We start from the raw sequence: 16,149 nt of genomic DNA on the forward strand, positions 1-16,149 counted from the left end.
TCGTCATGAATAAACCTGACTGCTCTCTGACTGAAACATTTGGATTTCATGTTCATTCAAGTTTGAATATGCCTAATAATAAAATGTCTGCCAATGAATCATCGTTCATGTCCTGCTAGTGGCTACCAGTTTAATATACTACATTAATATGGATGCCTGGTGCCTTTTCAGTCTTGGCACCAGTGTCGTGTGCATGCAGAATGGAAGCTTGATGAGGTGGTGTAATTCAGCAGCACTGGGATTCATGGGGAGAGCAGCACTCGTCCCCGCTAATGTCACACCAGCCCTGCTCCTCCTTCACCATGGCAACGGGCAACAGAAAACGAGAGGGAGAAATTAAATCACACCGTTGTGGGGGCCGAGGCATTAATTTTGCATAAAGAGTGGGTGAAAAGCACACGCATGGAGCTGCTTTTGTTCCTGAAAAACGTGCACTCTGGGAACTGTGCCAAATTCAGCTTCAGAAAATTTCACCAAATAATGCATTGCACAAATAACCACCATCAGTACACTGCATGATTTTATTATTATATGATTATAGTAATGCCATCTCTGCATGGTTTCTATTTATACTGGGGCATTTCCCAAAATTTCACCAAATAGCTTGTTCACAAATTATATATTTAGATTTTCTTTTTTCTAACATCTGTGTGGTGTGATTATTTTACAATATTGTCATTGCTTACAATTTTTTCAATGACTAATTATTAAAAACACACTTTACTTTTGATCCATTTACTTTCCATTTAACATTTTAGAATTTCTGTAAAAAAAAATTGAAGTGAATTGAAAAGAAGGTTTTTTCGTTTTAAATCTGTGTTTCTCTTTTTCTTTCTTTCCATTAAGCTTCTCGTGAAATCCCAGCGATCCAGACCCCTTCTGCTCTCCGGACCTGCATGATCCAACCGAATGCTCTATGTCTGGTTAGAGACTCATCACCTAAAAAACATTCGCTGCTGCTGCTGGATGGTTCCACATGGACAGCCGGGAGATACATGAGATTGCTGCGGATGGTACCACTTAAAAACCATGAAGATGGCATTCGACTGCAATTGATATGAACAGTATTGCACTCAAGCCTCCAACAGCTGATAACCTCCTCAAGATAGACTTCATGTTCAAACTAAAATGAATTCCCTGGTTTCACAATTGCACTTTTTTGAACATGTACGCAGATAGAAGGAAATTATTTAGAATCACACTATCCAGTGTCGCCCAGAAAAGGACGGCTTCACTTTTAAGTCTAGTTCCTCTCGTGCCACTGTCACCTCTAATGATATATGTAAATTTATATCCTGAATTTATATATTTCTGTAAAGCTGCACTGTGACAATGGTAATTTAATTTAATGCATTATATTACAATAGCTATAAAAAAAAAAAAAGTCACTACCACACTAGCCTTAATTTTTTCCTCCTCACTTGTGGTTATCAAGGCAAAAATATTCATCTTGCCATGCAACCAAAACCTGCATGACTTACTATGACTTACACTGGAGCCTCCTTCTAAAAAAATGTAAACATACATCTACCTACAGAATTGTCAGCCTTTTATCATCTGAGCATATACTTAGAACTGTGAATAAGGTGTTTCCATAGAAACGATAATGAAAACCTATTAGGGACAAGTATATTAATATAAACATTTGTAATTTGATAATTTGAATTACAATCAGCCTTTCTGTTACAGTTAGAGCTTCTCTTTCAGTAAACGAATTAACATCTGACCAATCAGACTAGAGCTGTGGTGTGAATCAAAATATTTCACAGCATATATGAGTAGAGAACAGGAAAAGGTGGCATGTATATACATGTATATATGTGTATATATATATGTGGAAGCATCGTGATTGCTGTGACGTCTTAAATTGGGTGAGTGTTATCCCACATGAACTTATCTCACAAATGAACTTATCAGAAACTGTGCAGATGACTTCAGAGAAGCTGTGAATGACAGTTAGGAAGCAGGCACAATAAAAAAACAAACACCTCCCTCAGTCAAGCATTCAAGCACTGTGGCTGATGCTGCCGTGATGTCTCACGACACTGCGAACACGCTTCAGTACACGGAGAGACAGTCAGCGCAGCACCGCACCGCAGCGCTCCAGCGCGCACCGCAGCGCGCAGCAATCACCGCTCACACGCTGCACCGCCTCATCAGTTCATCTAAAGATTCGGCATCAAACTAGATATGTCAATTTCTCCTGATGAAAGGAGGCACGTTCAGTCCGCCTCTGCACAACACATTTTTATGCTAAGGACAGGGGAATGAAAGAGAGTTAGAGAGAGAGAGAGAGAGAGAGAGAGAGAGAGAGAGAGAGAGAGAGAGAAACCCTACACACACCTCCCCGACTACACAAGCTTATCATAGCCGTGTTGATTTGATTAGAGCCCACCGGCAGACCCATGCACTGTCACAATATGCTCGTCTTTGATTTTCCTGACGTGTCTGTGCACATACACACGGCTGTTCATCACGGTGACAGTAATGCAGCTTTTGCTTTGTGCGTTTGCTCGCGTCAGCCTCCAGCCCTGTTGCGCTCCGACGCACATAAACACTTTAAATAGCAAGGAACGATGGTGTGTCATTAAAGAAATGAAAGAAGGCTTAAACATCAATGAGAGTGAGCAGAGATCAGAATGACAGACACAATTCGATCTATTAAACGCTCTATTAAAACATAACATCCAAAATCCGCCAATCAAAAAAAATATATATATATAAATAGTCAGCAGTCTCCTCGACGCACAAACAGCAAGACCTTTCTGGCCCCAATCAGCATCCACATCCTCAATAGCTGCTATTACATCAAATCTTCACAGGCTTTGCTGACACCAGAGAAACCTCAGCCGCATGACAAATAGATCATGCAAATGACCTCGCATGGATTTGGAAAGGAACGGCCACATAAGGTGGCAGGAGGTAAACGCTATCCATCAGCGACTGCTCTGTCCGAGCACGGTTTCCCGGTGGGGAAGCCACTCATCAAAGGTCGCTTGAAACACAGAGCTACAGTTGAAGCACCCGGGATCCAGAAAATAAAGCATCTGACACCCTCGTTGAAGAATCTCAGTGCGAGACAGGGGCAAATAATAAACCAAAGCCATCATTCTGTCTGTCCGGACACCTTCTTGGCTATCCACACAGCTGAGCCAGGAGCTCATCAATAATGCAGCATGAGTTCATGTTTATGCAATGGAGCACATATGCATCCTAGGAACTGTACCAGAAGACTGACAAGCCTGCAAAAACATACACACTCGTCTACCCAGAATAATCCAATACTGCAAATTGAAATGGTCACAAATGGTACAATTTCAGAGAGAGAGAGAGAGGGGGAAAAAAGAGAGAGGGAAAGAAGGAAAATAGCTTTAAATACTCACCTTTTCAGTCCTTCTGTTTGATTCTGTTAAAGGCAGGGTCTTAGTGCTTCATGATAGCACAGCACACGGAAAAAATAACTGTAGTGGCATGGTGATATGCAAATTAATGGATCACGCCGAATAGGGGTGCATTTATTATTCATAAATTACTCATGTTTATGCAAATTAGGCTACACAGAGCTACTCAAATGGGGGGTTGGTAATTCCTCTGTCTTGTTGCAGATAGAATCAACATGCAGCTCCTAACACTCAGGGTTTATTGTCGTTTGAAAATTGCATATGCTAACGTTTCTACAGATTTTTATAATGTAATCAAGAGATTTTTTAATGATTTGATTTATTTTAATTCATTAGAATCAGACAAGACCTTTGGCCTTTCATTCATCTATCTGCTGTGTGAACATTTATTTTTACCTCCATGTTAAAACAAAACAAAACAAAAAAAAGGCATTATTCCACATAGTGGCTTAACATTGTTACAGTATATGAATGATCTAAATATACACCCGAAACTGCCAGCGTCTGCAATATGAGACATTAAAAAAAAAAAAACATGATATGAGTTTGAACTTGGAGAAAGCATTACACTTCAAGCATCCCCTGTTCTAACTACTGCAGTTGCATCAAATCTCACAAATATTCACTGTACACGTTTAACACGCTGATCAAACTCTCATTATCACCGAGTTCTCCAGCAAATCATATTGTTCAGACTTTCTGAACATCTATGTCTTTATGATTCGCAAAACTTCTCAGTGTAATAAAGTAGGAAAACTCAAACGTTGAAATAAAAAGTTTATGAAAAGTCAAAGCAATGAACAGGAATATGTTGTACTGTCAGTACTGTAACTCCAAAATGTGTACAATTTCCAACTCAATATTTACACATTTAAGCTTTAAAACAGGTTCCTTTTTTGTTCTTCTTGTATAAAAAAGGATTTCAATATCTGAATAAATATGTGTACGTTAATGAATGAACAAGAATTAAAAAAATAAATAAATAAAAAGTCTACCACCATAACCAACACGCCACAGTTTATCAACATGTTTATGTAGTTTCCACATGGGTGAGATTACAGACACAAAATTACATGAGAAGCAGCGCCCCTTTGTGGCCACATAAGAGAAAGCTAAAAAAAAAAGAATAATAAAAAAAAAAAAATCCATACAACACAATTAAAATACATCTAAATGGTCTAAAGACAGTGGTCTAAAGCTGCTTTACAGATGGTTTGATATTTCTCCATTGGAAAAAAATGAAGATATTTTGCAAAGTACAAATTGAAAACCATGACTGAAAAAGAGTAATAAACTGATAACTGAACCTGCAAACAAGGAAACATCAGCCTACAATCAAATTGATGCTGAATGCCCAAGTTTTCCAAACCACATTCACCAGAACAAGGACCTGACTATTATAATTTCAATGAGAGGCTGAGTTATAAAAAAAAATAAGGTCTCTGATCATTAATATACACAATGACCAACAGCACAGTTTCCCAACCCTGTATCCTACACATTTTTTTTTAATCGCACTTCCTTCTCCAACAGACCCATTTCAAAACAGGAAGGGCTGTTGATTAGGATGGGTTAACTGGATCTGGATTGAAAACACTTAAAACACATGTAGGACAGGACCAGGAAACATCTATGGATAAAAGCAAGCCTATCATTCACGGTATCATACCAATGTCAGACAATGACAGAATGTAGCTTTATAACAGCAGTGTGGTGTTTTGTCCATAAACAGTTAAACAAAATTTTTCCATTAGTGAAATCTACCTAATATAGGCTTTTTTTGGCAGCAGCGTGCCTACGATGTTTTAAACATTAACCATCATATACACAAGTAGACGTTCAATGTTCCATCACTGTAAATAACAGCAAACAGTAGTGAAGCAGCCAAACTAGGCAACGTGTTTCCTTGTATTTCCAAACCCTATTTACTACATAGTACACGTGAGTCTGTCTTTCCAAACATTGTGAAGGTTATCCAGTGTGTTGGTGTAATCCCACAGTGCACTTCAACACGATAGTAGCCAAATAATACACCACAGAAGGCACAGGGTATAAATAGTGCACTTGAACATTGCAGAAGACAAAACAATATTAAGTGACCCAGCACTCAGGCTACAAAACTGTCCTGACATCCTTGTGCCATTGATCTCTTCACAACGTTTGAAACTTCTCTCTCAAACTGATGGAGGAGATTAAAGTCACTAAAGCCTCGGTATAACAAACCAGTGGCTAAAGTCTTCATAGCTTCCTGCATTTGGTGCAGTGAAGGAACAGTAACTGTCTGCATCTGTCCGTTTACTTTGCCCATCAGGGCTGTAGGGTTGTTTTGGACCTGAAGCTGTTTGTTCTGTTCGGTTTCGTTCACAGTAGCACTTTTTCCCAGAGTGTCATGAGTGCTGTGTTCCGGAGGAGGCTCAACACCAGCGTTTGGAGATGCAGGGATAGGTTTGTTCTCAGATCCGAGCTGTTCATCAGGCAGATTGTTGCGATCAGATGCCCGATAGATGTGATACCTCTCACGCACGATCGCCTCTCGTTTCTTAAACCCGCTGTACCACGTGGGACTCGGTCTGAAGCTAACTATCCCCATTCGCCCAGCAATGTCCATCGCTTTACGGTGAATCATTAGATCAGTAACAGGGGCTCCGTTTTGCTGCATCTGATCGATCCATTTCCAGATGTTTGCCTCGAGTCTTGGTGACCTGCCACATCCTAACCACTTGTTCTTTTTACGTTTAATGATCTCGCCTTTTATTATGCAGTTCCTGTTATGGATAATATTCCAAAGCATAGACGGAGTCACGTTCAGTCGTTTCGCAGCCTTTCTTTGGCTCATCAGAGGAAGCTGGTCATACAGCTCAAGAATCCGTCTTTTGTCTTCGATCGTGAACCTTCTTTTATTCGCAGCCATGTTGCCTGAACCTAGTGCGATGGCGCGGTTTGTTTTCCCCCATTGCTGCCGATGCTACTTCCGGATTATTCCCTTTTCACGCGCTACAATTGGTTGAGTGTTTATATAGTCCGGACCCTGTTATGACGTAGATTTCATGAGACATTTCTTAACGACACAAACAACCACTTGATTTATTAGGGAACGATTTTCAGTTTGTTTCGTCGTGTTCATTTTGTAGCTAGTTTGTCTATGGGATGTATAGGTTATTTTTTTAATCAACTTCTGATGTTTAATATGTTTTACTTGAGGTCACACACGAGACGCTAGGTGGCAGTATGTATGTAGAATTAACTGCACTCCGTTCACGAAGAAGTAACTGGTGCGTGTGTTGTGCGTGTGCTGTGCGGTAGGAGTTAAATGAGTTTGTTTTTGTAACCGGGTTGATAAAAGTGCGGGAGTTTTGGCAGAATCCAGAGGTGAGATTTTGTTCAATCACACGTTATACTTTAACAGAGAGACAGTTAGCTGATTGGTTGATCAGGCAAAATGTAAACAATAGTTACATTACAAATGGATCCAAGAAATACATTAAATACATCAGTGTGTTTGTCATTAAGTCGTTATACACATATGGAGGACACTCCACATAATCTAATATTAATTATAACCAGATTTATAAATGCATAGAGTAATCAGTGATGTGACCTTTTATAGGTGGCAAATAAATGAATGTTTCTTGTTTGTAAGCAGTCCCCAGTCAGGAAAGTCTTCAGTAAAGGAGATTATGTGTTCGGGTTTCTCTGTAAACAGACAAGATGTCTTTTACAGGCAGTCAGGGAGGCAGACCGGCAGTCAGGGAAGCCACACACGCACACACACACGCACACACGCACACACACACACACGCACACATACATACATACATACATACATACATACATACATACATGTGTGTGTGTGTATATATGTATGTATATATATATATATATGAGAGAGAGATAGATAGATAGATGGATAGATGGATGGATGGATGGATGGATGGATAAATCTATCTTTATTTATAGTATAGATATATCTACACACGTGGACAAAATTGTTGGTACCCTTCGGTCAATGAAAGAAAAACTCACAATGGTCACAGAAAAAACTTTAATCTGACAAAAGTAATAATAAATAAAAATTCTATGAATGTTAACCAACGAAAGTCAGACATTGCTTTTCATTCCATGCTTCAACGGAATTATTTAAAAAAATAAACTCATGGAACAGGCCTAGACAAAAATGATGGTACCCTAGAAAAGACTGAAAATAATGTGACCAAAGGGACATGTTAATTCAAGGTGTGTCCACTAATTAGCATCACAGGTGTCTACAATCTTGTCAGTGGGCCTATATATAGGGCTCCAGGTAGTCACTGTGTTGTCTGGTGACATGGTGTGTACCACACTCAACATGGACCAGAGGAAGCAAAGGCAAGAGTTGTCTCAGGACACGAGAAAGAAAATTATAGACAAGCATGATAAAGGTAAAGGCTATAAGACCATCTCCAAGCAGCTAGATGTTCCTGTGACTACAGTTGCACATATTATTCAGAAATTTAAGATCTATGGGACTGTAGCCAACCTCCCTGGACGTGGCAGCAGGAGGAAAATTGATGACAAATCAAGGAGACGGATAATCCGAATGGTAACAAAACACTTTTGTTTGAGCCAAAGTGGACTACATGGGAGATGACCAAGGAGGACACCATTGTTGAAAACAAATCATAAAAAAGCTAGACTGGAATATGCCAAACTACATGTTGACAAGCCACAAAGCTTCTGGGAGAATGTCCTATGGACAGATGAGACAAAAATGGAACTTTTTGCCAAGGCACATCAGCTCTATGTTCATAGACGGAAAAATGAAGCATGTCAAGAAAAGAACACTGTCCCTACTGTGAAACATGGAGGAGGCTCTGTTATGTTCTGGGGCTGCTTTGCTGCATCTGGCACAGGGTGTCTTGAATCTGTGCAGGGTACAATGAAATCTGAAGACTATCAAGGGATTCTAGAGAGAAATTTACAAGCCAAAACACAAGCTAAAAACACCCAAGAATGACTAAGAGGAAAACATTGGACTATTCTAAAGTGGCCTTCTATGAGCCCTGACCTCAATCCTATTGAGCATCTTTGGAAGGAGCTGAAACATGCCGTCTGGAAAAGACACCCTTCAAACCGGAAACAACTGGAGCAGTTTGCTCATGAGAAGTGGGCCAAAATACCTGCTGAGAGGTGCAGAAGTCTTATTGACAGTTACAGGAATTGTCTGATTGCAGTGATTGCCTCAAAAGGTTGTGCAACAAAATATTAATTTAGGGGTACCATTATTTTTGTCTAGGCCTGTTCCATGAGCTTTTTTTTTTTTAAAAATAATTCCGTTGAAGCATGGTTGAAAAGCAATGTCTGACTTTCATTGGTTAACATTCATAGAATTTTTATTCATTATTACTTTTGTCAGATTAAAGGTTTTCTGTGACCATTGAGGAGTTTTTTTTCATTGACCGAAATGCAAATGGAATTTGGGATGCAGACAGTGTTCCTGGCTTTAGTCTAGAACTGTGATTCACTTTGAATTGTATGTAGTGTCAGGACTGTGTTCTTAACTATTGGAGTGTTTGAGCCACTAGAGCATGTGCAACTCTTTTACAGTATCCTCTTTTTTTATTACTTAGTAGATTAATCTGCATGCATCGTATGTTTGCGTAGTCTACAGCATATAAATGACTGTCAATGATTTTTAAATTGGAAAAATGATACAACACCCAGAACCTGAATGCTTTACTCACTGGAACTGAAAGCATTCATATATTTATTTATCGTCCATGCTTTAATAAAAGAAACCCTGCTACTGTTTTTCAGTAACTGCAGCTATGTACCACAACAGCTCCCAGAAGAAATTTTGGACTTTCAGTAAAGAGACCAACTTGGAAAAGTTAAGAATCGAGGCTAATCAGAAGTTTTGTGCAAAAGCCCTAAGTCTCCGAAAGGTATGTGGGGTAAAATAGCAGAATGAGCTATATGTGCTCTAGAAAATATTTTCCCAGCACTGGTTTAACTGTGCGGATGAGTTAGTCAGTCATATAGTTGTATTTTCTATAGAACATGTAGCTATTTTAGATTCTAGCCTTGAATTAGTACTACTAAATCTTCCTTAACCTTACTGAGATCTTTTCTGAGACTTTCCTAGTAAGATTTGTGGTACAAAATGGGTTGGTACAGAAAAAGAAAGAAGCATTAGTTTAAATAAGGATTTAGTTTAAAAATGCATCCAACAATTTTTGAGTGTTATCTACAGCTTGTGACCACGAAGTTCAGCAGTGAAGGAAGCATGATTTCTGCTATAATGTGCTCTTTAAAAAAAATAAATAAAACATTAAGTAAATCTGTGATAATACTCAGTCCCTCCTGAAAATTCATAACTGCAAAAAACAAAGCAAATTCAAACAATATCAGACAGAGGTATTTTTTAAGTTTTATGCAGCTTTTGGGAATGTCATAACACGTCATTCAGCCAAAGCCCTATTTGATTCACATGAGTCAAACATGTGTACAGCTCTTTTAAAACTAAGTATGTATATATAATGTATATGTGTGTGTGTCTTCATTGGTAGTAGTTTAATAGAAGAATCCTGTGTTTGTAATTACACCAAAAAATGGCACAAAAAAGTCAGCCTGCTCCCTGTTCAGGGACGCCACAGTGGATCATGTGGTCTGCATATTAGATTTGACACAGGTTGTAAGCCGGATCCCCTTCCTTAAGCAACCCTCCCATTTTATTCGGGCTTGGGACCAACACCGAGAGTTAACACGTCACCGGGTTAGCTCCCTGCCTGGGAATCAAACCTGGCCATGGCAATCGAACCTGGCCATGGCAATGAGAGCGTGGGATCCTGTCACTGGTCCACCAGGAGGCATTTTTGGCTGCAACATTCACAAAAAACCCCATTCAGTACTTGTACTGCAGCATTCCCCTTACTGTCAAGCATATTTTGTTGGACTGTCCTGCGCATAATGACCACAGAAGGTTATTTTATGAGGCCAATTCATTCAAAGAGCTATTTTACAAGGTTTCATCAGAAAAAGTTTGAGTTTCTGTCATATGTTAATGTAAAAAATTTAATTTGTCTATATTTGTCTATATTTATTTCTTTGTGATTTTAGGTTATTTTAGTTCTTATTAACCGTTCTTGCCATGAAGATAGCCTCAATAGCTGACATGGCAGTAAATTATAGCAACTATCAATTTCACAAAAAAAATCCTGGAGGGTCTGAATAACTCTATGGAGCTAAATGAGCAGTGAGTTTGATTCCTCACAATTCTGCAGCATCTAGAAAGGCGAGCAAATGAAAGGAACATGGGATTAAATCTGTCACCCCACAGCAGCATTGTTTTAAAATGGTCATTAAAATGGTCAATAATCTTTTGTCTTATCTTTGCTTTTAACAGCCTGGAATAAGTGAATCCATATTTCTTGATCCCTCTGAAGAGAAAGTGCTCTTTAGACACTATGAGAAGAGATTGCTTGACTTCTGCACAGTTTTCAAACCTGCGATGCCCAAATCTGTGGTGGTAATTCTCAAAGCTGCTTCACACCCACTCATACACCATTCATACAGGTTCTGCAAGTGTCCTAGTGATTTAAACGCTTTAGTACCTTCTGCCAGGCTCCCAGCTGAACCCCCTCACTATACTCGTCTGTACAGATATAATACGATTTTTATTGTGGTCATGGGAAGAATGTCACATAATTAGGGTCTGTGTTTGAGCATTTGTTTACAATTTGCAGATGAAATTCAGGAGTTTAATCAAAGTTGTATTATACTGTTTTAGGGCACGGCTTGTATGTATTTCCGAAGATTTTATTTAAACAACTCATTAATGGAGTACCACCCAAGAACAATAATGTAAGTATTAAAACAGGTAAAAATCAGTTTGTGTGTATGTACACACTTAGAACTGAATATACATGATGGTATTGTGTCAGGTTACACATTACTATATAATTCATCTGAAATAGTTAGTTGCCATTGATGTGCCATTGAATCACATTACAAGCACAGTATATTGATAAAAACGAAATATTAATATACATGGCATTGGTGTCAAAAGTATTGGCACCCCTGTATTTTCTATTTGGTGATAGTAAACTAACAGAACTGAATGACTTCCTGTTTGATTACAGTGGGAAGACTTTTAATTTTCAATCAATTTAGCTATTTTTTGGACCTAAATAAATATATTTAAATTATTTTAAAGTGACATTTTAGGATGTAGGGCAGTTTTTTTTTTTTTTTTTCTACAATCACATTGTATTACAAATGTGTGAAGATATTTTTGTGTAATGGTCATTTTCTAGTCATGGGTTAATGGTGCAGATAATTGGAGTTGCCTGTAGTTGGTAATCTCAAAGCAACAGATATTAGAATTTGTTTCTTGTTTCACCTGACATAGCATTTTAAGTATATAATGTTCTGTTAGAAAACTGTGGTTTATAGTATAAAATCTGCACATTTCCAGCCTCTCTGCTTGTCTCCGGTCTCTAGGTTGACGTGTGCGTACTTGTCCTGTAAAGTGGACGAGTTTAATGTTTCCAGCACTCAGTTTGTGGGGAATCTTCAGGAGAATCCAGCAGCTCAGGAGAGAGCTCTGGAGCAGATCCTGGAGTATGAGCTGCTTCTCATCCAGCAGCTGAACTTCCACCTGGTGATCCACAACCCGTATCGGCCACTTGAAGGCTTTCTCATAGACCTGAAAGTAAGACTCCAGAATTGTACCATGCTAAGGGACGATGTTTTTGACACCGTCAGGATTACAATGTCTTGAGTTAATTGTACTCACGCTTACTCTTCATGAAATACATTATATAGGTTTGTCATTACCTGACTATTACATGGTCTATGTTCTTTTAGAGTATTCTAATCCAAATTCAGTCCCCTGTTCTGGTATTACAACCTCCACTCTTCTGGGAAGGCTTTCTATTAGTTTGGAGCCTGGCTGTGGGGATTAGTGTTTATTCCTATTAGGTGAGAAAGCCTGGGATGTAGTCACCATTCCAAATGTATCCCAGAAGTGTTCAGGGTCTGTGCAGGACACTCAGATTCTTAGTCTTTCCACGCCAACCTTTAACAAACCATGTCTTTATGGAGCTTGTTTCATGCACAGGGGAGTCATGCTGGAATTCCTGTTTAGGTCCCTTCAATCCATCCTATCTATCCATCTATCCATCCTCTCTCAACCTACTCAAGGTGGCAGGGAACCAATGTCTTTGAACTACCATGAATTTTTCCTTGTTAAATTGTCATGTTTTGTGAAAATGGCTTTTTTTCCCTCCTAGACAAGATATCCGCTATTGGAGAATCCAGAGATGTTGAGAAAAAACGCAGAGGATTTTCTTAATAGAGCAGCCATGACAGACACAGGCCTTTTGTTCTCTCCATCCCAGATCGCCCTCACTTCCGTCTTCAACAGCGCAGCTCGAGCAGGCCTCAACATGGAGCCGTGAGTTTCAAACACACCCTGATATGCTGTACAGACTAATGGATTTTCTCCTTGTATTTTAAAGTATGCAGCAAAATGGTGAGTCTTAGTCATGTGCTGCTAATCTATTGTGAGGAATAAAACACTTGCAGCTAAGAGCTTAGAAGAAAATGATCAATAACTGGGTGGCGTGAGTGTATGTGGAGTTACTATCATTATCTTTAGGTTTATGATGCTCTTATATAACAAGAGTCCTAAAGTACCTGCTGTCACTTAATAACGGTCACCACCGTACCAGCAACAATGCAGCTTGAGACGTTGCTGAGAAATGATCGGAATACATCACACAGGAGACTTCGTCCTTTACAGAAAACAACCATTTTCCATTGGTTCATGTTGCTAAAAAATGTTTGAGAAGCTGTCCTACACAAGTCCCTGTGTTAGTTGTTAATCTAGAAACAATACTGTATTGGAATGAGCACACTAATATATACTTGTGATTTGCTTTGCAGCTGGAATTACCATTAAAGCTGCTGGTTTGGAAATGAACCTCCTTTAGCCAATTAGAACAGAGCATGCTGTGGTACACTGTGGTCGTTTCACTATTGTAGGAGGGGATCACTCTTGAAAATGAGCGAGTGTATGCTAGCAGTAAGAATGGACAATGAGTGTTGCCCAATGAGAATAGTTTAAAAAAAAATAAAAAAAACGCACAATGTGTTTAGGTCTCTGGTTATAATCACAGTCCAACATTAGATAAAAATGAATCGGATGGAATTGAACATTATGGAAAACTACATTTTTAATTAAATAATGTTCAGCTTCAGGTTGTAACCCATCATACAACAAAAACAGGTTGGATGCCATTAGAATGTACTGTAGGTATGCATGTAGAGGACACATCTTTAGCTCTCACCTGAAAAATATCATCTGCTACTTCCTGTAGGTATCTTATCGAGTGCATGGGTCTAAAAGAAAAGGAGACCCTTTCAAAGATGTATGACGCAATGAGGCGTAAGGATTTTTCTCATCATTTTAAAAAAAAAAATTGCTTTCAGGTCAACTTGGAAATGTGTGGAATATATATATATATTAGTTGTTATAGTCTGGGATTGTCTTTTGCTATATTAGGAATCGCTAATCTCGCTAAGGAATACGAGCTTCCCAAAGCCGAAGAAGTGGCCGTTTGCAAACAGAAACTGGAAAGGATTCACGCAGAGTTTAACAGCAACACAAACCTGTGAGTACTCATGTTGGTGCCATAAAGTGTAGTGAAATTCTAAAAACACAATTTACACATCATAATACAAACAGTTTTATTCAGCCTGGTCAGTCACTTGTATCCTAGATGCAAAAGTGTGGTGTTTTTTTTTGTTTGTTTTTTTTTTAAATCAGGTAGAAAAATAATTAAAAAAAAAAAATCCAACAGCTTTCATAAAATCAGGGCAGACATAATACATCAGCGTCATGCTGTTTCTAATGTCCAATCACAGATGAACACGGCTAAACTACAGTCAAACATTTTGGTATATAGTGAAATCTCATGTTTGTACGGCTAATTGAGCAGAAGTTGTTTTTTCCCCCCAAACCGACCAAATCACAAATGATTTGTCTCCTTGGCAAAGCTGTTTCTAAACAGTTTATCATCACAATATTTACAAACAAGATGTCAGGAAGCATACAGCGGTGTTACAAAATGCGTATTAGTCATTTCTTGCATAAATCAAATGCACTAGTATTGATTAAACAGTGTCCGTGAACCGGTTAGCACTGGGTGACGGAGGTGAAAGTACTATCACACCCAGTGAGTATTGCATTCCTTTGGGACGACAGCGGCAGAACGTGATGTGATCCAGATTAGGTGTAAAAACGTACGGGCAGTTTATCATATGTAAACACATGCACAGAGGAACGACAACTTCACTATCTGTCCTTCAGAAAGTTTTATCCGTCTCAGCACACCGCTCATCCATCTCACAGATGCCTGGTTTGGAGATAAAAGCTGAGGTGCAGCATTTCATCGGGGAAAGCTGCTCAGGAGGAGGTACGATAGGATCAGTGCACTCTATCAGGACAACTCGTAGGAAGAGGTTTACACAGTGGCTTTTGAGTGCAGGTTTCTTAAGGCTTGTAGTTCAGGCGAATTGAATTTCCAGAGCTCAGCATATTTCCTAAGGGCTTGCTGGAAAAAAAAAAAAAAACTCCTGCAGAGGCTGGAAAATAATGTAGTTCTTCATAGCTCAGGAGTTCACTGCTCATGAATAGAGTCCCTAAAGCATTTTGCCCTGATTTAAGTTTTTAGAAAAACAAAACAAAACAAAAAAACAGTAGACTTTACCCTGCGTCTTCAACAATGAAAATCTTCATTAGAAACTCGTGTACGGTCGGATGGTCTTCAGAGCACCTGAATTGTAGCAGCCAAGATGGTACATTCAGGTCTGTAAAATAAAGAATGTTCAAAGCACAACTGGACTAAATTATTAAGCAGCTAATAACAATATGAACAAACATATCAGGGATGAAATGAATATTTTTTTTAAATGTTTTAATACCTACCTAATCTTTTAGTACCTACCTTGTCCTGGAGAGATGATAGATGTATTTAGCTGACTATGTGATGCATGGACATGAGTCTAAAACTACACATGGAGGAGACTGAGGATAGAATGCACTTGCATGCTCAGATGTATAGGTTGATGTAAAGCTAAACTAGAGTCTACATCACTAGAACAGGTTGATGGATTTTTTTTTCATGTATTCTGGCCATGTTTTTCAGAAAAAGGAAGCATGGCTATGAAGATGACGACCACGTCGTGAAAAAGCCTCTTGTTACTGAAGAGGTAAGATATGACTCCTTTACCTCTGGCAGTTCCTTTCGAGCACCTTTTCATTTTTTTATCTGCTTCTGTATAGGGAATCTAATTACATGTTATCACTTTGTAGGAGTGGACTGACGAAGACCTGGATATTTTGTAACATCGTTAGTTCATCTTGTTTTATGAATACATGTTGCTTCAATGTACAGATTCATTTAGCTGCCTAGTCGAGGTGAAACCAGTGCTTTCTGTTTTGGCCACAGTCTATTACTTTATGCTATTTTGTAAATACATAGGCAATATTTGCCTGCTGTAGTTATGTTTAATTCACTGAAAATAAACATTTTGTACGTATTTATGGATGTGGATTAAGTTCGACAAAGCAGAGAAAGATGTTAACATGGGTCAGGAATAAAGGTTCCTTTGTGCTCTATTTAATCACTTCACACGCCAGTCTGAATCAGTCAGTACTTTATACAGTTTTAATAAGTGCATGCAGTCCTTATACAGTCTGTACTAT

At 38.8% G+C, this 16,149-nt stretch overlaps 2 protein-coding genes across 2 annotated transcripts; one reads left to right on the plus strand and one right to left on the minus strand.

The window, feature by feature from the left end:
- Positions 1-3,865: 3,865 nt before the first annotated feature.
- On the minus strand, positions 3,866-6,397 carry LOC132855327 (uncharacterized). The gene has a single exon (XM_060884201.1). The coding sequence runs from the start codon at positions 6,310-6,312 to the stop codon at positions 5,509-5,511; it is 804 nt and encodes a 267-aa protein (XP_060740184.1). The 5' UTR covers positions 6,313-6,397; the 3' UTR covers positions 3,866-5,508.
- Positions 6,398-6,614: 217 nt separating this feature from the next.
- On the plus strand, positions 6,615-15,983 carry ccnh (cyclin H). The gene is made up of 10 exons (XM_060884228.1): positions 6,615-6,770; positions 9,195-9,322; positions 10,783-10,905; positions 11,167-11,240; positions 11,880-12,090; positions 12,671-12,834; positions 13,760-13,827; positions 13,945-14,053; positions 15,590-15,653; positions 15,757-15,983. The coding sequence occupies exons 2-10, from the start codon at positions 9,206-9,208 to the stop codon at positions 15,787-15,789; spliced, it is 963 nt and encodes a 320-aa protein (XP_060740211.1). The 5' UTR covers positions 6,615-6,770; positions 9,195-9,205; the 3' UTR covers positions 15,790-15,983.
- The last annotated feature ends 166 nt before the right edge of the window (positions 15,984-16,149 follow it).

The sequence above is a fragment of the Tachysurus vachellii genome, chromosome 12 (assembly GCF_030014155.1).
Source record: "Tachysurus vachellii isolate PV-2020 chromosome 12, HZAU_Pvac_v1, whole genome shotgun sequence".
In the NCBI taxonomy this organism is placed as follows: Eukaryota; Metazoa; Chordata; class Actinopteri; order Siluriformes; family Bagridae; genus Tachysurus; species Tachysurus vachellii.